We start from the raw sequence: 22686 nt of genomic DNA, 5'->3' as shown, positions 1-22686 counted from the left end.
ACTTCTCCGGTACAACGATTTGCTGAACAACATTCCATCCCAAATTACCAAGAGCGGGAGGAAACCAATTACCAACCAAAAGTCCATTGTTGAAAGCATAAGATGATTTCTCTTCATTTGAATTAGCAGCAGACAAACATTTGGCAAGAGATGGATCAGTTTTCTGGACATGAACAAATTCATTTTTGTCAACATCAAAAGAAAGTGTTGCTTCATTTGACTCAGTTTTCTCAGGTTCAGCTTTAGAATGTTCAGAAACATCAGGAAATGAATCAGACAAATCCACAACATCACTCTTTTTTTTTCGTCTGCGCACAGGTAACAGCACAAGCAGGAAACAGAAAGGGTTCGCTGGCAGCAACTTGAGCAGGTTCGGGGTTCTGAGTCATTGGGTTTTCCAGAACTTCTGGGGCAGGAAAAACTTTTTCCCCAGCCAGGTCATTTCCTAAGATCATGGCGACCCCACACACAGGTAACTGAGCACGGAGCAGGACTTTTGCCGGCCCAGAAAAAACACGTTTTGCGTCGGAGCTTGAATGACATTCACGTTCCCGCCCCACACAGGTGTGTCAAACCCACAGGAAGAATCAGAAGAAAATGGGAAAACACTGTCAAGGAGAAGGGACTGACTTGCGCCGGTGTCGCGCAGAATTAAAATCGGCACCTGCTCTTCCTCCTTCCCCGTCAGGGAGACAGAACCTTTAAAGATGAAGGGGCGAGAACTTTCTTCCGCCTCCTCGCAGGGCTGATCAGTGACAACAGGAGATTTTACAGGGCCAGATCGAACAAAACCGACCCCTTTGGGCTCTTTGGTACTTTAAATGTTCTCCTTTGACAGGAGCACGGGACAGTTAGAGATGACCTGTCCTTTTTGGTGACAGTAGAAGCACTCCCGGCTCTCAGCAGAAAGCGGACTTCTAAAAAAGGATTTGGGCTTTTTACTGGCAAAAACAGGTGGAGGAGCGTCTGTGCGCACAGATGGAAGTACGGCGCGGTGCGTCAGCACAAACTCACCTGCGAGCACGGCCGCGTTGGTTAAGGAGGAGACTTTCTGCTCATTCAAATAAACGAGGATCCTCTCAGGGAGGCAGGACTTCAATTCCTCTAGTAAACTAACTCAGAGTTCAGCAAAGTCATCTGCCTTCCACGCAGCGCACCACCTGTCAAACAGGACGCAAACTCCACCTGCGTTTGGTTGACAGCTTTTCTGCAAGCATGACATTTCTGACGGTAGGCTTCAGGAACCAGCTCTAAGCTCTCAACACAGACGCTTTTACCTCATCATAATGCAAACTTTCATTCATTGATAACGTTAACTAATAAGATTTACTAAAGAAAATCCTCGTAACAAATTGCACTAACAATTCTTAAGTAATTTTTAATGCGTTTATGGACATATAAATTACAAACAATGATCTAGTAAAGTCACATTATGATGGAATCTTAAGTAATGTTTACTTGGTGATATTTCCTTTACAAGGTTCATTTACTTAGTTTAATTAAGTAAAATGTACAATACTTTACTAAAGAAGGTATTGAAAATATTTAATTTATTTAGCTATTACTGTTAAGTATTACATATTACATCTGAGTAAATTTAAATATGATTTTCAAATATTTTCACCCTGACCCAATCTCCACAATAAATGAAACAGAAAACATACTTTGCAAATGTTTATTCATCAATGACAAATACTTTGCTTTTGTATTCAGATTACATTTCCTCCAACACAAAATTATCAACCAATACTTTGTCCATGTAATCAATTTAAGTATTCTCCAATAAAAACTTCATTTTCTGTTCATGTAATCAATTAAAATGTTCTAAAACACAAAAATATTAAATAATAATATTAAATAACTTAATATACTTTGTTCGTGTAATCAGTTTACATTTCCTCCATCACAATATAATTAAACAAACAGTCCATAAATCAGCAGAGCACCGGCTTTTGCAATATTGTGACACTGGGAAAGGATCTCTCTTTGCCATCAACTGGATCTTCTTCAGTAGAATGGACAACAAAGATTTTCATGATGTCTGCATCATGAAAGGGATCACAGTGAACATCCAGTTTTTGGACTTTCTGAAATGTCATTTGCTCATCCAAACTGTGCCTGGGGTATTTCTTCTATTTCGCTGAGGCATTTAAGTAAGCATTGATTTTTAAAAGAGGTTTTGATATGTACTGCAATTTTAAGCTAAAGAGAAAGTTGGTTCCATGTTTCATTATCTGCAGTGGAGACCAATCAGAGCTCAGCATTTTGTATGAGGGCAAAAAGGCAGGTTCTCCAGTGAGCGGTAGCATCAAGATGACTCTCCTGCAGCTGGTGGTGAAACCGAAACTCACTGAACTTAGAGCGGTGCTGATTAATCTGGTGAACTCAAAAGCAATGCAGAGCTCACCGATACATTCACCAATTTCCAAAAATAGAAAGTCCAAACACACAACATCGATCGGTGGTATCAAAAAAAAAAAGTAGTAATATTTACAACTTTATTCTTGTAAATTTACGCATTTTAAATTCTTACATTTACAACTTTTAAAGTAAAAAAACATGACTTTAAATAACACAAACTTACGGGGGAAAAGTAAAAATGTAGTATGTGACTTTTAAAGTCATAAATGTACAACCGAATTCTCATAATTTGCGTTTGAACTTTTTTCTTGTAATCATAAAAGAACAAAAATGTTGTTGCAAAACTGGCCCTAATACTCTGTTGTAGTGTGTGCAGTATGATGTAGTTGAAAAAGAAATGAGACTTAAAGTAATCACTTACTCATAAGTAACATACTTAATCATCATGACTAAGGCGTCTCATCGTGAACAAAAGTTAGTGGCACTTAAAGCCAGTGTTATTTTCTGCTTTAAGTAGTAGTCATGTGGAAAGATGCCATTTAACTGTGCAACACAAAAAGTAAAAGTAACAAAAGTGATTTTGACTAAACCCACCTGTAAGTTTTTGTAAAATCTGCATCATTTTGCCTCCATCAGACCAATAAGTTTTGGTGTGCAGTTGTCGAACATGAACATCTGCTCCACGGAAATGTGTGTAACCATGATCCCATGATGATTCCTCTATGATCTAAAAAATAAACAAATAAGTCAATTTAAGATGCACAAAAATGTTCAAGAATTACAAGCCTCATACCTCAGTTTTAGAAAATAAAGCATGAAATCTTTAAGGCAGGGTTGGACGTCACTACTTGAAGCCTTCGGCTGGAGAACCTCCACGTCCTTGTTCCCACTGAACTGTCCTTGTATTAGCACCCTAAAGAAGAACAGAAAAAGAATAACATCAACACAATGACACACAGAGAACTTTAAACAAGCATATGCATAAATATAATTTCATAAAATCAAAAAATGTTACAATAATTGATTGTTAAAATTAGTTTTATTTTCTATTTGCCTGAATAAAGCTGTTGTTTCCCAATCCAATCTCTTCTCTGGTAATTCATCCACTAATAAGTATCTCCTGTTGGTAAAAAATATGTTTAGATAGAACCTGCATTAATTCAATTATTAGCTTTGTATTATTTGACAATATTACAAACTATAAAAATATTTATCTGCCGTTTCTGTTTTGAATTAAGTGCACAAAATTAAAATCTCTAAGTAACACTTTCAATGAATGTGTCATTTGGCTGTGGTCATCCATTCTTCACCATAGTTTTAAAGCATCCTTCTCCTGCAGTCCTCATCTTGACTTTACTAGGAGTTTGCAGCGTCTCAGCTGTGGAAAAAGGCACCACACCCACCCATCCCGCCGCCCCTGTCAATTCAAATGCTTGCGCTTTTGGACACATTTTTGGTTTCTGCGGTCAGTTCAAATTCAGCCATCGACAGTTCAGAACCCCACCCCCGTCCCGGTGGTCGACAGTTCAAATTCAGCGCGCTATTATTACATATAACCTCATTTTCTACGGTCGTCAACAGTGCGTTTTAACTATATATATATATATATATATATATATATATAGTTAAAATAAATAAAATACTTACGGTAATTATGCAACGACGCGACGGCGGCAGAGGGCTTCCTGCTCCGCGTCTCCGTTCATTCCTCTGCTCTTTCCGCTCGAAAAAAAGAGGGAAAAGAAGGCCAAGAAAAGAAGGCCGTGTGCGCATGCGCACAGATCATTGCACAACGACTGAAGTTTTTCTAGTAAAACTTACAAAATATTAATGAATGCTGACAAATTTATTTCAGAAATTTGAAAGGCAGTTCTTGCTTATAAACAGTTTGTCATTACTCATAAAAAATATGTAAAATGTAAATTCTTTACTCGAAAAATCTTTGTATTAGCAAAATATTCCAATTATTTTGTAAATATTACAAGGAATAAATACGTATATATTACTGGAGCGACTCCCGCCTGAAGTAATGTGATCGGGTCAGAACCCGAATCAGGAACAGAGGCAGGAGCCTTCGCCCTCAGCCCCGCTCCTCGCTCAGGTCCAGTGGCATCCACAGCGCCGATAGCAGCCTCCACTCCTACACCGTCAGTGATGAAAAGACCAGAGTTGGATGGGAAGTTTCTGACTGTCAAAATCACAACTGAGTCAAAATGGGATCCCTCCTAGGCTGGAACATATTTTATTAGGAACAATGAACCAAATACTATTTTGATTCCTAATAAATGATTTGAACCCGTTTATTTTTAAGGCTGTTAAAGTCTATGGCTTGTAGATCTCCATCCTGGTATTTTTACCTAGTTTTACACAATGTGTTTTTATTTTCTATATGAAGTTAATCTGATTAATAGATTTGATGGCTTGTTTAGGGACACCTATAGAATAGGTGGGATATATGAATCTGGATATGCTTTCAGTTTTGGTGAGGAGAATTCTACCAAAAACAGAAAGATCTCTCTGTGCCCAGTTATTCAGCAGAGTCGAACATTTCTCTAGTTTGTCCCAAACATTCAGTTTTTCCAAGTCTGTTTGGTTTGTAGTTCTATGCATTCTGAGGTATTTAACTTTGGAATTAATGGGAATATTATAAACATTCAATAATGTACATGGTTTAATGGGTCAGATCTCACATTTGTTTAGGTTCAATTTGAGGCCTGAAGCTTTTGAAAAGATGTCAATAGAATTATGGGATGTCATGAAGATTATTCAGGAAAATTGTTGAATCGTCAGCTAGTTGGCTTATTGAAAATTCAGCATTTTAACTGACAGTTTACCAAAGTCAGTATTTTTGATGAGCAAAGACAGCATTTCTGCTGCTGCAGTGAATAGAAGGGGTGAAATGGGACGACCTTGTTTTCTACCTTTGCTGATGTTAAATCTGTCAGACGTCCCCTGAGGTAAACAAACACAACTACTGGTTTCATAATAAAAAGTTTTAACTGTATTAATAAATTTGTTACCAAAACCAAAGAATTGCAGAGTTTGAAACATGAAATGATGCTCAATCATATCAAAGGCCTTGTAAAAATCTAAGAATAGAATAAAACCGTCTGTATTTATGAGACGTTCATAGTCAATCATATCCAGAACAAGGCCTAAGTTATTATGAATTGAGCGACCTTTAATAAAACCGGACTGCGTTTCAGAGATTATGTCTGACTTGAGTCTGTTTGCAAATATATGTGTTAGAAGCTTATAGTCAGCATTTAAAAGAGTTATAGGCCTTAAATGATCTAGAAATGTTGGGTCTTTACCCGGCTTGGGAATAAGGGTGATTACACGATGTTTCATTGTATGTGTTAGAGACCCATTTTGAATAATTTCTTTAAACATTTCAAAAATTCAATCTTTGATATGCTGCCAAAAGAGTTTCTAAAAGTTACTGGTCAGTCCATCACATCCTGGAGCTTTATCCTTGGACAGACAGCTTAAAGCCTTCTATAATTCCTGCAAAGTTATTTCTGAATCACAAGAGTTTCTACAATTGTCATTGTAGGAAAAAATCTGTTTGCTTTTTCAGTTTTTCCACGCGTGTTCAGAATCGGGAGATAAAAAGCCCAGGACTCAGCCGGATAAATCAGCTAGACGTCAGAAACTCCACAGCATTCGCTGGAGCAAAAGGTCAGCTAGTTCCTCCACATGGGAAAGGTGTTATTGGGTCCTCCACATGGGAAAGGTGTTATTGGGTCCTCCACATGGGAAAGGTGTTGTTGGGTCCTCCACAGATACGGTTAAAATATGGTCCATGACAAGCACTTTCAAAGCATCTGTGTCTCTCATATCTGCAATCATAAATTAGCCTGAAGAAACGTCAAAAGGGGTGAAAACAGTTCAAGGAACGGTCACGACACACTAAAGATTAAAACTTCAATGTAATAAAAATGAGACTATTACTCTTCATCATCAATCCTAGGAATGAAATCTTTAATTGTCTGGAAAAATGTATCAGTGTGGGATTCAGAATAGGATGACGAGTACAAATTACTATCAAATGAGCTTTAGTTTGGTTAAATACACACAAGAAGACCTGCTGTAATCCCTAGTATTGTAAACTACAATTCTATATTTTTTCTCTCTTCTTTGTGTTGTTACTTTGTGTATGTGTTTGTTTAAAGTTCAATAAAAAAAATAAAAAGTAAAAAAAACCTGCTGCAGACGACAAAATGGCGCCCTAACAGCATTAGCCGGAACCAGAAGTTCATGTCCTGTCCCCCCTTCTCCTTTTTGGTTGAAAAATACTTTTTTTGGTCGATAAAGACTAGTCACATCGAACTATGGTTGATATAAAAAAACACGTTTATACCTTTATTTGCCAGTAAAGTTTAAAAAATGGTTGTTTTCCCCAATGAGTTCTATCACTAGAGGAGACATCACGTGGTTCCTCATGGGAGGAGAGCACCGCCATCTTGGTGAGGTCAAGTTACTGCTGCAGTGAATGCATGGGAACACATTCTTTGCATAATGCCAGTTCATTGTTTGGGTTTCAACTGCCAAAATCAGAGAACTGAGTCCATGAAGGAGGAAGGTTTATCGTTTCACAGGTAAGTATTTTAATTATTTTCTTTTAATGCTGCAGGGGCTGCATTAATCATACTCATGTTGACATGCATGATGCTGCAGGGCTGTTATCAACATGCTGCATGATGTACGGAGAATTTGCTGTCAACATAAATGTACATTTTATTTTGCTAAACCTGTATACAGCATACTAGGCTATTATAGTAATATAGATTTATACATTTCTGGCTCAGAGACTGAACATTTTTTGCAGGTTACCAATGGATTCAGACTTAAGGAAAAAGTGGATCTTAGCTATCAAAAGAGCTAACCCAGATAGATCACCGTGGTACCGACTAGTAATACAGTCTGGATATGTTCAGAACATTTGTAGAAACAGATTTAGATGAGAGGCCAGACTGTTTGCTTGAAACCCGACACCATAACATCTGTGTTACACAAACTGATCACATGAATCAGTATGAATCTGGAACATGAAAGGAACAGCTTCTTCCCAAGAGCAGTGAGGTCCATCCACCCCCCCCCCCCACACACACACACATCACACAACTGGGTCAACGAAACCGCCCCCTCCCCCCAGACTTAACATAACCCACTAACCCCTGTCAGCACACAGCTGACAATGCTCTGACTCTATTTTAAACTATGTATGCAATATTCATGCTGTATGTGCAATATCCATTCTAATGTGGAATACCCACTCATGTGCAATATTCACCCCACTCTACTGTACAGTATTTATGTATTTATGCCTTAAATAGCTCCTTATTCTTATTTTATCTTATTCTACCTTTTTATATTGTTGGACTAGAGTTGCTGGAAAAAATTTCATTGTGCACTGCAGAATGATAATAAAAAGATTCTGAATCTGTTGTTTTTCTTTGTTGTTGTTTTTTAGGGGTTAATCTATTGTTCACTTTTGGACTTCTTTTGAATATTATTATTATTATTATTAATAGATTTATTTTTATTATTAATTATTGACCTATTGAATTATTTATTGTTATTATTTATTGTTTGTATTGACTTTATTATTATTATTATTATTATTATTATTATTGACTTATTGTTGGGTTTTTCTAAATAATTTGAATTACATGTCAAAGAGGTCTAAAACTCCTAAATGTTTACAATTTTTTTTTTTAATTCTTTGTAATAATTTTTTTTTTAAGAAGTCCTGCAACAATGCATTTTCATTAAAGTGTGGGCTTTTAAGGCTGACTGTTTCTCTTCTTTAACAACAACAAATGATGTATCTATATATATATATTATATATATATATATATAAATATAATGTATTTACATATATGTATAAATATATATAAATGTAAAATTATATATAGTTTAGCTACTTATACACCACTAAAATCAATAGAAATCATTGTCCTGTGGGCGTCGTCGACCTCACCAAGATGGCGTCGCGCTCCGCCAAAAAGTGGGCGTGTCTACGGGGCCCGCCACGGTTTACTAATCCGTGCGCACAGTTTAGTATTTAGTGAGCACAGTTTATCAAATTTTTATTTTTAACAACTGGCACCCGGCGGGCTCCGTACGTGTCTCCTCTAGCGATATAACTCATGTCCCCCGCCATCGACATCATTATGTGAGCGACAGATAACACTCCACACCAGCTGGTGGCGCTAAAGCACCATGACGCTGTTAGCCAAACAAAGAAGAAGAACAGCACGAGGCGCTAGCAGCGTTAGCTTGTTAGCAGGCTAGCAGCGTTAGCTTGTGTTGAGAGGTCGGTGGTGTTTTGTTGGGACGTTTGTGAGGTTTTTGGACAGAAAGGACGATACGTGGTTCGTGTGGGAACTCTCAGCATTTTCCAAAGTGTCGTAAATGAGTGAAGAAGTGTTGAACGGAAAGACAACGTGGATTGCTGTGATTGTGAGACTAGCAGATGATCGATCGGAGCTGCAGTGAAGAGGACGGCGGTGTTTGTGGGAGTTGGAGCTGAAGATCTGAGCAGGAACCACGTCTTCAGAACCTCAGGAAGGTTCTGTCAGAGAACAACGTTCTGCTGCTGAAGGAACCATGTCTTCCCTTCAGTCTCTGAGAGAGTTGATCAGCCAGCGACTAGCTGCTGCTGCTGAAGAAATCTGCAGACTCTGTGAAGGAACCATCGTCCAGCAGTACGAGGAGGAGCTCTGTCGTCAGCGCAGACTGCTGGATGTCATCTGGAAACCACAGCTGCAGCTCCACCACATAGGTATGTCACCATCAGCAAACAGAGAAGACCTTTGAGCTTCACGCTTTTCTTTACTGCGGTCAAGTGAGCCAACATCTGTGGAAGTGTGGTCTCACTAGCTCAGTGTTTTTCAACCTTTTTTGAGCCTCGGCACACTTTAACCTTGACAAAAATCCCGCGGCACACCAGCATCCAAAAAAATAGATAAATAAAAAAATAAGAAAAAGCTCAGTCTGTATTGATCTACAGCCGCTCTGCAATCTCACATTCATTTTTGTGATAATTGTTGCAGAAAACGCTGGAAGCTGCAGCTGTTTTTTTTTCTCTAAAAGATGTATTAAAAATTAAGTCAAAAGATTCAAAAACTGTTTCATGTGTGTTCGTTGTTTTAAGACGTTAAGAGGAGAGACTCATTATGCACTAAGACAGTCACTTTAATGCATCATGGGAGATGTAGTGCCGATAATCCGCCGACCGCAGAAAGACCAGCGTCTTTGAGCTTCATGGTTTTGTTCACTTGTTCCAGTCTGATACCAGATTCTGTGGAAAGCTACACCGCTAAAGACGAGCTTTAGCTGGTATTTATGTTAAAACAGAGAGACTTTATGAGCAGAATCAGAACAAGGAAGTGAAGACTTTAACCACTTCTGATTGGTCAGACTGATGACATGTGATTAAGCCTTCAAGAATGATTGGTGGAGACAGTTAAAGGGGCGGGACTTTTCCTTACACAGTTATAGCTGCAGCTAAATCGTTGTATCCCGTTATTCTTGTCAAAATGTCTTTAATAGAATCATATAAACACAAAGAAAAAATAATTTTATGATATTTCATATTCCTAACTCCTCAGTGTTTTATCAGGGCCTGTTTGGATGAACAAAGAGCTGATTTCCTGAAGATGGGAAATGTTTTTAGATCAGTTAATGAGGGCAATTTGTCACGGCACACTTGACCATCAACCTGACCATCAACACTGCTCTAGCGTTCACCGACTTTCTGCATGCGCATTACATCATAGTTTACGGTCCACACGGCTGGAAAGACGGTATAAGATAGTCAAAGTCAAAGTCAGGTTTATTTGTCAATTTCTTCACATGTTCTTGACATACAAAGGAATTTTAATTACGTTTCTCACAGTCCCGTGCGTAGACATGAACAACAGTAAAGTGCAGATCCACTACAAAGAAACAGGCTTAATCTATAAGAAATGATAAATAATAAAATGTGAAAACAATAAATATGTGAAAATAAGGTGCAGGTTGTTTAAAGCAACATGAGCCAACAGTGTGCATTTATAGGTAGTGTACTGGGAGGTACACTAGTTGTAGGTAAGGTAGGAATAACTGTTATTTACATGTGCAGTTGCATATGCAGAGGTAGTTATTTGAAATCTCAGTTCAGTGTTAAGTGTTTGTCCTTCAACACTTAGTGGAGGAGGGGTGTTTGTCCTATTCCGGTGGTCCTGCTGGCTGGCGCTGTGAGTGGGGGGGGGGGGGGGTGAGTTCAGCAGTCTCCCAGCCTGATGGATAAAGCTGTTGGTGAGTCTGGTAGTGCGGGAGCGGAGCCTCCTATACGTCTTTCCAGAGGGCAGGAGGCTGAACAGACTGTGTGCAGGGTGGCTTGCTTCATTTACCATTGTGATGGCTTTGCGGGTGAGGCGGGTGGTGTATATGTCTTGTAGGGAGGGGAGTGATACACCAATTATTTTCTCAGCTGTTCTCACTGTGCGTTGTAGAGCTTTCCTGTTTTTGTCCGTGCAGCTGCCCCCCCACACAGTGATGCAGCTGGAAAGGATGCTCTCAATGGTTCCCCTGTAGAATGTTGTCAGGATGGGTGGTGGAGCACTGGTCCACTTGAGTTTGCGCAGGAAGTAGAGGCGCTGCTGTGCTTTCTTGGCCAGTGATGCAGTGTTGGTTGTCCAGGAGAGGTCCTCGCTGATGTGCACCCCCAGGAACTTGGTGCTGCTCACCCTCTACTGCAGCACCTTCCATGGTGAGTGTTGGGTGTGGCCTCTCTGGAAGTTGACAACAATCTCTTTGGTCTTGCTGACGTTAAGCGAGAGGTTGTTGTCTTTGCACCACATGGTCAGGAGCTCCACCTCTTTTCTGTAGTGGGTCTCATCGTTCTTGGTGATTAGCCCCATTAGTGTTGTGTCGTCCGTAAACTTCACAAGGTGGTTGGAGCTGTAGGTTGGTGTGCAGTCGTGTGTCAGCAGGGTGAACAGCAGGGGACTGAGCACACAGCCTTGAGGGGCCCCTGTGCTCAGGGTGATGCTGTTGGAGATGTTGTTGCCAACACGAACTGCTTGAGGCCTCTGGCTGAGGAAATCCAACAGCCAGTTGCAGAGGGAGGTGCTGAGGCCCAGTCTGTCCAGTTTGCAGATGAGTTGTTGTGGTATTATGGTATTAAATGCTGAACTGAATCTATGAACAGCATTCTCACATATGAGTCTTTCTTGTCCAAGTGAGTGAGAGCTGGGTGGAGGGCAGAGCAGATTGCATCTTCTGTGGATCGTTTTGCTCTATATGCAAACTGGTATGGGTCCAGGGTGGGGGGCAGCTTAGATTTGATGTGTGACATGACTAGTCGCTCAAAGCATTTCATGATAATGGGTGTCAGTGCCACAGGTCGGTAGTCATTGAAGCAGGATGGGGATGATTTCTTTGGCACAGGTATGATGGTGGCCGTTTTGAAGCCTGAAGGGACAATGGCTTGTCTCAGGGAGATGTTAAAGATGTCTGTGAAGACATCCTTCAGTTCCTCTGCACAGTCTTTTAGCACACTGCCAGGGATGTTGTCTGGACCCGCTGCTTTCCGGATGTTGATGGTGGAGAGTGTCCTCTTCACGCTGGCAGCAGACAGGCACAGAGGCTGGTCATGCGGAGGTGGTGGAGTTTTCTGTGGGTAAGTGTTGTTTTGTGCTTCAAAGCGTTCAAAGAGGCTGTTCAGGTTGTTGAGCAGAGTGGTGTTGCTCTCACAGATTCGCGGTGCAGGTTTGTAGTCTGTGATGGCCTGGATGCCCTGCCATAGTCTCTGAGCATCCTTGCTATCCCTGAAGTGAGCGGTTATTGTGTGTGTAATCTTGTTTGGCTTTCCTGATGCCACGGGTCAGGTTGGTTCTCGATGTTCTCAAGCTTGGTTGATCCCCAGCTCTGAAGGCCTTGTCTCTCGCCTTCAGCAGCCTGTGGACGTCCCCTGTCAGCCATGGCCTTTGGTTAGCTCGAGTGATGACGTTCTTTTTTTGGGTCACATCATCAATGCATTTGGTGATGTAGGACGTTACAGTGTCTGTGTACTCCTCGATGTCTGTGGTGTTGTTATAGGTGGCTGCTTCTTTGAACATTTCCCAATTTGTCGTCCCAAAACGGTCCTGGAGAGCAGAAGTGGCCTCCTGTGGACACACCCTTACTTCTTTCAGAACAGGTTTGGTCACTTTCACTCTCTGTCTGTATGCTGGCGTTAGCATCACAGTGAGGTGATCAGAGGCACCGATGTGGGGGAGGGGGGAAGCTTTGTATGCTCCTTTGTGCTGAGTGTAAACAAAGTCCAAGATGTTGTCCCCCCCTCATTGGAAAATGGACATGCTGGTGAAATTTCGGGAGAACAGTTTTAAGATCAGCATGATTAAAATCTCCTGCGAGGATGATGAAACTGTCTGGGTGTGCTGTTTGTTGTTCACTGATGGCTTGATACAGTTCGTTCAGTGCCGCATTTCTGTCGCTAATATTGTTAGTTGGGGGTATATAAGTAGCAATCAGCAGGATCGAACTTATTTTCCTCGGCAAGTAGAAAGGGCGACACTTCATGATCAAAAACTCCGCCAGTGGGGAGCAGTGTTTGCATACTACAGTGGCATCTCGGCACCAAGCGTCCCGGATGTAAACACAGACCCCGCCGCCCCGGGTCTTTCCTCGGTCTACGAGAACCCTGTCGGCTCTGTAGCATGCTAACTGCTCCAGTTGTATAGCAGAGTCCGGAATGTTGTCATTAAGCCATGTTTCCGTGAACACTAGCACACAACAGTCACTCACTTTTCGATTCGCTGATCTTAGTAGTCGGATGTCATCAATTTTGTTGTCCAGTGATCGTACGTTAGCCAGAAGGATAGATGGTATGGCTGGGCGAGTTGGCTTAGCCTCTAGCCTAGCTCGGACCCCTCCGCGCTTGCCCCGCTTCTTCGTCCTTGCACACCGCTTCCGACACCTCCTTTCCAGGAGAGGGGTAGCATGCGAGTGCGGTGGATTAGCTGGCCCGCGTAGCAGTCCGAGTTCCCCTCCTAGCGTCTTTGTTTCAGTGTTCAAAGCTTGGCAGAAGTTGCTTCTCCAAATGTGTAAGAGAGCCTGTCGACTGTAACTATATTTCAACGTAGACTGACAAAAACTTGCAGACAAACACTTGACGAACAAAACGAACAAAACATTGCACTGTTGGGAGAGCGTGAGGTCGCTGCGTCTACACGCGCCGCCATCCAATCCAATCCTAGATATATAGACAACTGTATTTATCCATTTGGGAGCTTCCCGCATGGAAATAACTGCGACACCGCGCCCCCTGGTGGTTCATCACCGCGGTGATCTAAATTTCTACACCGTCACAGCTGTAGGTGAAGAGTGTTCTCACTGAACCTATTGAAAAACATGTTCAGGTCGTTGGCTCTCTCTACACTCCCCCCCTCTGTGCTGGTCCTGGCTTTGTGTCCAGTGATGGTTCTGACACCTTCCCAGACGTCCCTCATGTTGTTCTCCCTCAGCTTCTGCTCCACTTTCTTCCTGTAGCAGTCCTTTGCTTCCCTCAGGCAGCGTTTTACCTCCCTCTGTGCTGCTTCTCCTCCTTGTCCTTAGTCCTGAAGGCCTTCTTCTTCCGGCTAGCCCCGGCTTTGCAGCCCCGGTCGTGCCTCTCTCGGTGCGTACTCTTCCTGAGAGCCAGCAAAACCTCTCTAGAATAAACGAGAGAGCTGGCTCTAATGTGAAAAACTTCCGTATCCATAAAATACCTATCAGTAAATCGGAGGATAAGAAAAAGAAAGAAAAACAAAAAAAAAGGATTGAAAAACGAGAAACAGTGCTGCGGAGCGGCTGGAGTGGCTGCCGCTCTTACAGCGCCTGAGAACAACAAATAAAGTGCTAATATATCACTCATGTCACAGTTACCCATTATCAAATAACGTGTTTATGCTCTGAAATCAATGACAGCTATTGCAAGCCCTAAATTGTTATTTGATGTACAAATGTATTCATTTAGATTGCATGTCTGTTTATTCCATAATAAACTACCAGAAATAACATGTTTTGTCTGAAATATAATCAATCTGACAGATTCTGAAAGTGAGATTTAACACCGACTAGAGTGTCTTGTGGGTTGTTGAGCATGACATGGAATGGAATCAAACAGAAATGAAGAAACTCCACCCAAAAGGCACATCTAGTCATGTCATGGCAACTCTTTCTAAAGTTGCTTCATTTAAGGTGATGCAAAAGTTTCACTGTATTATTGTTAGTAATAATGTTCATGATCATTACTAACAACGATAACAATGAACAGAGATATTAGCGCTTTCTACCGTCTTTTCAGCACGCTGGGCGTGTGGACCGTAAACTATGATGTAAACGCGCATGCAGAAGGTCAGTGACGGCTAGCGAGACCGCACTTCCACAGATGTCGGCTCACTTGACCGCGGGACCGGTCTGTCACTCAGTGATGGTTCTATAATAACTTACTCCCCGGGGCGATAAACCAATCAGTTTCCTGTTTTACTTTGTGTACGAATTGTGCTATACAAATAAAATTGCCTTGTTTTAAGGGCCGTACACACTACGGTTGTGCCGATGGACGATACCATCGTCCATCGTGATGGGTGACTGACATCCCGATGGAGAGACACCTTCGTGATGCCACGCCCCCGCCAAGGTGCGAGTCGACACCATAAGACGCGGTTACATGTGCAAAATATCTTGATCCGATCAATGGGCGGATTAGAATCCAACCGTGTACATGGGCCCAGAAAAACTTTTTCAGATTATAAAAAACATTCACATGGGTCACACTTTCGGTCGGAATAAATCATTTGCACATGCTCAGTCATGTTTTTAAAAACCGGAAGCGAAACGTAGTTCCGCCGAGCGGCTACATACATAGATACTTCAGCTCGGTATTATACGAGATGATCTCCTAAATGTGCTTTTATTAATGTTACGGTTATTATGAAGCACCTGTTCGCTCATCATTATAATTTTAATCTGTGTGGTCAGTACTTTGTCTGTTGAAAAACTGAGCCGGAAGCCAGGGTTAGCAGTATGCTAACACGGGCTAACAACATTAGCATGAACATAAATCCATGCGTGAAATGCTGTAATATGTGGGAATAACATCAGCCTTTTTTCTATTTTGTTTATTTTATTTTTTTAAAGTCACTTCCCTCAGTTTAGACTGGATCATCGCGGATGAGTCCTTATTCGGGAAATAAAATAAATAAAGTAATAAAGTAAAATAATGAATAACATTTATATAATAACAAAAAATAACCCCCCCCCCCCCCCCCCCCCCCCCCCCCCCCCGACGATATCATCGTCCATCCCGATGGTTGACTGCAAACATCGTCAACTGCCAATTTGGGGGACATCGCCCAACCCTAGTACAGACCAGGACGAAAGTCGGCGCACTTTATTCGTCAGCGTTTTTCGCCACGTTTTTTGTGTTCACACCCAGGCGATTTTCACTGACGATGAGCCGAGCGAACATGCAAATTCATTCTCTGACATTAGATGGCGCTTAATGTAAACAGAAATACTCCTGTACACAAGGTGGCGCTGCGCAACTTTACGCTTCTCAAAGTGGCTTTTTCACTCAGAAGAAGAGAGCAAGTATTTACGCTCTTCAGAATCAAACAAAGAAAACATGAATATTTCCAGCACCAGTAGCTCCAGCTCCAGCGATGAAGAAATGATTGTTCTGTTGAATGATAAAAGACGCCGATGTTGGGTACATCCCATAGTTACGAGAAGAGAAGAACATGGGGAGTTTTAGCAACTGGTACAAGAGCTGAAAATGTATCATGAGCGTTTTCGGGGATATTTTAGAATGTCCGTCATTATTTCTTTGCAGCAGTGTAGACGCTACTTGGCGTCTATCTTCTTCGCTGGTATGTGTGCTCAGAAAGACAGGTTTGTGTTTGAGCGCCCACAAGTTATGTTTTACTGTAACTTCAGAAGCGCCAGACACGTGTGCAAAAGTGCCATTCTCATTGGTCGTATAGTTTTTGACGCGGCGCGTCAAACCAAAAAAACGAAACCGAGGCGTTTTTTAAAAAGTGACGCTTTGACGTGTAGCGTTTTTCGCGTCGGTGTGCACACTCACATTGGTGCCCTTTGTTTAGTTACGAGGCGTTAAACGTCGGCGAATATTGCGGGTGAAATTCGTCCCGGTGTGAACAGGCCTTTACTCTCACAAGTACAATTCACCAAAAAGTTACTTAAGTAAATGTAGCGCGTTACTACCCACCTCTGCATATATATTTATTTCAACGAGTCTCTTCTGGTCTTCCAGACTCCTCAGACATCTTCTCCAATGATCACAGAGTTTATTTATGCTTGAAAAAACCCCAAAGTCCTGGAAACGTATAAAAGGCTCCTTGTTGTGTTTGTGTCCCTGCAGTCCTCCCCCAGCATTGGATGTCTGAAGAAGAAGATCAATGCAACCAGCAGATGAACTTCAGAGTGGAACAGAAGGAACCAGAACCTCCACAGATTAAAGAGGAACAGGAGGAACCAGAACCTCCACAGATTAAAGAGGAACCAGGGGAACTCTGCATCAGTCAGGATGAAGATCATCTTCATCTGAAGCAGGAGACTGATACCTTGATGGAGATTCCTACTTATGAGGAAGATGAGAAGAGTGAAGCAGATCTAAAGAATCAGCAGAGCTTTAATGTAACTGATAGTCAGGATGAAGAAGGAAACCAACATGAAGAATCAACATCAACTACAGATGAAGAGACAGAATCAACATCAACTACAGATGAAGAGACAGACCCACAGAACAGAGATCAGAGGAAGAGGAGGGACAGAAGTCATGTCCAAAGTGTGGACAGCTCTCACATGTCAGCAGGTCAGTGTGACTCTGATCTTCATCTCCACACTATCGGTATGTTCACTTCAACAACGGTTCTATCTTGAGCTTCAAGCTCTCCAAACATGCAGTCCATCAACAGCGTGTCCTGGAAGAGTCTCTTCTGTCCCTTCCAGTTGAAAAGACAGAAGACATTGTTGGTCAGTGCAGCCCACAACATTCTTCAAATCACATGATCTTAGTTAGTCCCTCCAGCTAACGACAAACAGGAAACCTTAACAGATCAAAGACAAAATTGTTAGCAGATAAAAAAGTCCAATCTGTTTTGTCGTCTGTGGTTCTAAGTTTGTAGTTCAGTTCTTTTCAGCAGATTTCTCTGTCAAACCCAAAATCCATCTAAACCTCTTTGATGTCTCCATGTCTCCAATTCCAGACATTCAGACAGATTCTATTTCCAAAACTACATTTCAAGCTAAAACCCAAAGACAGGGTCCTGCTCATGGATCTGCAGACAGAAAAGATTCCAACCTGAACACATCAGTGAAAAACTGCTTAGTGTCAGAATTGTTCTCCATCTTTTCTGGACTGATTCTTCCTCCAGTGCAGCTTCATCTTCATCAAACTGCTCCTCATTGGTGGGTGGAAACACAACAGGGAGGTTTTCCTGTGTCCAGTTCAGCTCCATGAATGTTCAGGCTGTTTAATGTCAGTGATTTCAGTTCTGCTGAGATTTGCTTCACTTCCAGAAGAACCTCAGCAGCATCAGGATCATTTTGTTGATGGTTTGTCTGTGGAATGACATTTCATACTCATAGCTTCAGTGGAGATCAAGAGTCTGGAACCTTTAACACTAAAAGAACCATTTGATCCAGTTTCTTCCAGACCAAAACCCAACAAGAGCCACAAAGTTCCACTTCACTGTTTAACAAAATACTTTATATTTCTGTTTTTCTGGCTGTTAAGATGATCATTTATTAAATGTAGCATTTTAATAATGTCAAAAAAATGAATTATGACAGTGTTGTCAGAACTGTCATGAGATTAATTTTTTTGTGATTAATTAATCATTACCTGTTATTAAGTAATTTAATCATTCTTTTTTTTTCCAACAATATTTTTATTTTATTGTTTGCATTACAACGCACATTCACAAACAAACAAGCATTTAAAAATAAAAATGTGAAAAAATATAAAAAAAATTCTCAGACACCGTAAATTCTTTGTCTTATAAAATACTCAACATGGGTTTGAAAACTTGGACACAAAACCTTGATATACTTTCTGCAGAGACCTGTTTTTCTTTGAAAAATAAGTAGAGATCCAGCATTAAGTTCAGTTCAGGCTGAAGTTTTAAACATCATCACTGTCAGACAGATCCATGCCCTCAACAAATGCTAGAAATGGTCTCCAAACAGCTTCAAACAAGTTCTTCTTTCCTTTTAACAAAAATGTTCTACGTTCCATCGGCAGTACAGTTAACATCAGTTTAGTCCATTGTTTTAGTGTTGGTCCTGTGCAGTTTTCCAGTTAACTGCTATTGACTTTTAGCCTGCAATAAACACATGTCTATAAGTGATTTTTCTGATCTAGAATATCTATTATTCTGGGGATAGATTCCCAAAATAAAGCAGACTGGTTTCAGTGTTATTTTATTTTGAGATCATTTTTTAGATAGTTTCTCTGATTACAGACCAGAACTGTTTTATTATTCTCCGTATACAGTGACAAAGTGTTCATTTTTCCTCATTGCATTCTGAGCAAGTATCTGGAATGTTGATGTTTAATTTATTTAATTTAACGGGCGTGATGTTAACGGGCATCAAGCATTTATACTGTAAAAGCCTCAATCTTGAGTTTGTTGTTAGCTTTTGTGCCTTAGCGCAGGCTACTCACCATTCTTCCACTGATATGTCTGTTCCCAGGGCTTTTCTCCATGCATCAAGTTTCATATTTGAATTTCTTTTTAGTTTGTAGGTAACAAATTATAAAATTCTGAGATAGCTCCTCTCCTACTGTCTTTGGGAACCAGTTCTTCTAGTTTAGACTTTTGTGGCTTTAAAAGAGATTTTTGTTCTGTTCTAATATAGTTTCTTAATTGTAGGTATTTGTAAAAGTGTTTTCTATTAATATTATCTTTTGATCGTAGCGTTTCGAATGATATCATGTCTGAGGCTTCTCTTGGATACAGATCTTGACTTTTTTTTCCAAACCATTCATTGCCCATTGTTTGAACACTGCATCTGCTGTGCTTTAAAATGCTGGTTTGCCCAAATTGGGCTTAGCTCTGATAGCGTATTTTGTTCTTTCATTACTTTTTTTTACACTATACCAAACATTAATCATGTTTTTAACCATTGAATTATTAGTTTTCTTGTTCAAGTTAGCTTCCAAGTTGGAAAATATATAAAGAGGTAAAGATGGGATTAAAGTTTTATTTTCCATTTCTGTCCATTGTGGGGCATCTTTTTTGTAAAATAGTATTACAGACCAAAGCTGTGCAGCCCAGTAATACCACATCATATTATTTTAGTCCTCTTTCACTGTAAGGCGTATCCTAGATTTTTTATTTTTCCATAAAAAACACAGAATCATTTGTTTTATAGTTTTGAACCAGCCATCCAGCGGTGGGAGGGGGATATTTTGAAAAACACAGTAGTTTTTGTAAAATGTTCATTTTGTAGACATTAATTTGACCGATCAGTGATGTAAGAAGCTGCATGCATCTATTAATACTGTCATTTATTTCTTCTGTTATAAAGTCATAATTATTTTTGAACTGTTAGAGCTATGTTTGGAAAAATGTTTAAACCTTTAATATGTAAACAAATGGACTGAGTTGAAATTATTTATTACTGCTGGTGGCCTTTCTTTTTTATTCTCATTCAGCAGTAAAATGGACGATTTAGATTTATTTATGGTGTAGCCAGATGTGTGACCATACTCTTCAATTAATTGCAGTAGAGCAGGTACAGATGAGTTTAAGTTGGAGGGATATAAAATATCATCTGCATACAATGACAATCTATGTTCTACGTGATTAATCATAATCCCAGAGATGGTTGGATGAGCACGTACTGCTTTGGCAAGTGGCTCTATTGCCAGGGTGAACAGCAGAGGGAACACAGGGCATCCCTGCCCACACCCATTTTTAATTCCAATAGGAGCAAAGAGCTTTTTAGTTGTTAAAATTTCAACAGTTGGATTTGTGTAAAGTAAGTGAACCCATTTGTGAAATGTTTCACCAAAGCCAAATCTTGCTAAAACGCTGAAAAGAAAAGGCCCTTCGACCTAATAAAAGGACCGTCTCTAATAATCTACCCGACAGCTACATGCACGCACTGTGGTTCTGCACTCCTGTCAGGGCTCTCTGGCAGCAGGTATGTGTCGATTTATCAGTCTGGCTTAAGGTTTCAATCACTGCCTCACCGTCACTTTGTGTGCTTGGTGACATGAGTGCCATCGATATAGAAGAAGGATTAGCATCTATCATTTTCATAACTCTTTGTATTGCCAAAAAAACTATTTTAATAAATTGGAAAAACAAGAAAAATATAAACATAAGTCAACACAGAAATCTGCTGTTTGATCATATCAGCTTGGAAAAAATGTCAGCCCAAAGCTCAAGTAACTTTGAAAGAATTCAGTCTCTCTGGTCTCCTGTGGTTGACTCCATGACTTAGGGGGTGGAGGGCTTGGTCGTCGCTGCTCCTTGCCCTTCTGCCGTGGTTTGGGGTGGGGGTCGGGGCTTCCGGTGCCTGGCGGGGGCGGTGGGGGGCTCCGTTGGTCGGGGGGTCGGGTCCGGTGCCTGGGTGGGGCGGGCTGGGGCGCTGCGTGGTCCTCTGGGCTTGGGTGTGGGGGTGCGTGGTGGGGGGGTGGGGTGGTGGTCTGGCTTGGCTTGGGGGGGTGGTCCCTTTGCCTGTGCTGGGGGGGGTTGGCGGGGGGCCCTGCTCGGGTGGGGGGGGCCCAGCGGCGCCGGATGGGCTGCCCATCTGCGCCTGGGGCTGGGATCGGCCCTTCCCTGGCTCTGGGACGGGACGGGACAACCCTCTCGGGGCCCCCGGTCGCTCTGGGTATCACCCGCTTCGGCTGCGGGGTCTGGGGTGGGGTGGGGTGGGGGGCTTGTCGGCCCTGTCCTGTGGGGGGGCGTTCTGGGGGGGAGGGGGGGCCCATTATTAGTACGGGTCGGGGGGGCTAGCGGGTCGGGGTCTCCGCTGAGGCAATCAGTGGTTGCCTCGGCCGGTTGGCCTCCTCGGTCCCGTCGAGGCCTGACCAGAGCTCTTCTAGGGCCGGCGTCTGGGGGTGGGGGCCTGGGCTTGCTCCGGGGGGGGGCGACGCTTTCTGGCTCCTCTCTCTCTGTGTGGGGTGGGTGGTGCCGGGCCTGGGGTGTCGGCGCCTCCGGGGGTGGGCCCCTGGGCTGGGTGGCCCTGGCCCCTTTGCTGGGGGTGGGCTGGGGGACGGCTGTTTGACCACCGGGGGACAGTCTACCAGCTGTCCCCAACTTACCCCCTTCCTTATATAACCTCATATTAGGGTGAGGGGGTGGGGGGTTTAGCCTGCGATGCGCCTTGGGGGGGGGCTACTTGGGAGTGGCCCCCCTCCTATGGTTGCCGTATGGAGTGGGCCCCCCCTCTTTCGGTTTTATTTGCACCTTAGACACGTAGGGTCCTTGGTAGGGGGGGTGCTTGGACATCACTGCAAGCAAGCAGCAGATGTCCTCCTGGCACCCTACCCGCCAATTTTAACCGCACCTTAGACATTTAGGGCCCCTTGGTGTGGAGGGTGAGGGGACATCACTGTGAGTAATCAGGAGATGTCCCCTTAGTGCCCTACTCGCCAATTTTAACTGCACCCCCCTTAGTACACACACCCCTCCCCCTTCAATATATACATTCAAACATAAACACACACACATGCACACAAACACCCTCTCAAACACCCATACACGCACACACATTTTACAAGGAAGGTGGGACCTGGGTCCATCTGTCCCCTACCCCGTCCCTGGTGGGGGGTGCGGGCCTCTTGGCGATGGCGGCCGTGTCCCTTGGGTGCCGGCTCCCTGGGCCCGGCGGTGCTCTCTCCGCGCGGTGGGGGGGTTCATATTACACCTGAGCCGGGGGTGTTCGTGTCCCTGGGGGGTGGGTCCTGGTCCTTGCCCCTGGGCGCTGGGCCCCGCCAAACTTCCAACATGGCCGAGCCTGGTCGGGCCATATTTATAACATCCCTTATGGGCCGCCCTTTTTTCCCCGGGGTTCCCCCCTCCTGGGCGGGGGCGGCGGGCCCCTGCCTTGCTCCTACCTGGACCAACCGTGGGCCGGGTGGGTGGCTGCCTGGAGTGCGGAGCGGGTCTCCCTTGGGGGGTCCTGGCTCGTACCTGGGGTCGGGGCGGGGGGATGCCCGGAACTCCTGGGTGGTGGTGGGGTGCTCGTCTGGGGCTGTGGGCGTCCCTCTCCGGTGGGGCCCTGCGTTGGGCTCTTCCGGCGCGGCAGGG

At 42.8% G+C, this 22686-nt stretch overlaps 1 protein-coding gene and 1 long non-coding RNA gene across 11 annotated transcripts in view; one reads left to right on the top strand and one right to left on the bottom strand.

The window, feature by feature from the left end:
• Positions 1-22686, bottom strand: part of LOC144989566 (uncharacterized) — a 368718-nt gene that overhangs the window by 236282 nt on the left and 109750 nt on the right. The window lies entirely within an intron of this gene.
• The window catches only part of LOC144989196 (uncharacterized), a 42001-nt gene continuing 27457 nt past the window's right edge, over positions 8143-22686 (top strand). For 3 of the 10 annotated variants that reach the window (XM_078941406.1, XM_078941407.1, XM_078941402.1), the window contains exons 1-2: positions 8162-9152; positions 16782-17234. In XM_078941406.1, coding sequence (XP_078797532.1) covers positions 8978-9152; positions 16782-17234 — 628 coding nt within the window. In that variant the 5' untranslated portion in view covers positions 8162-8977. Of the gene's footprint in view, positions 9153-16781; positions 17235-22686 lie in introns of all 10 variants that reach the window. The other 7 variants (XR_013653341.1, XM_078941384.1, XM_078941408.1 and 4 more) reach the window with 6 other exon arrangements.

This window comes from Oryzias latipes, chromosome 2 (assembly GCF_053564925.1).
Source record: "Oryzias latipes strain Hd-rR chromosome 2, Olatipes_Hd-rR_3.1".
NCBI classification, from domain to species: domain Eukaryota; kingdom Metazoa; phylum Chordata; class Actinopteri; order Beloniformes; family Adrianichthyidae; genus Oryzias; species Oryzias latipes.
Note: the sequence above shows the minus strand (reverse complement) of the source record. Positions and strands in the feature narration are given on the sequence as shown.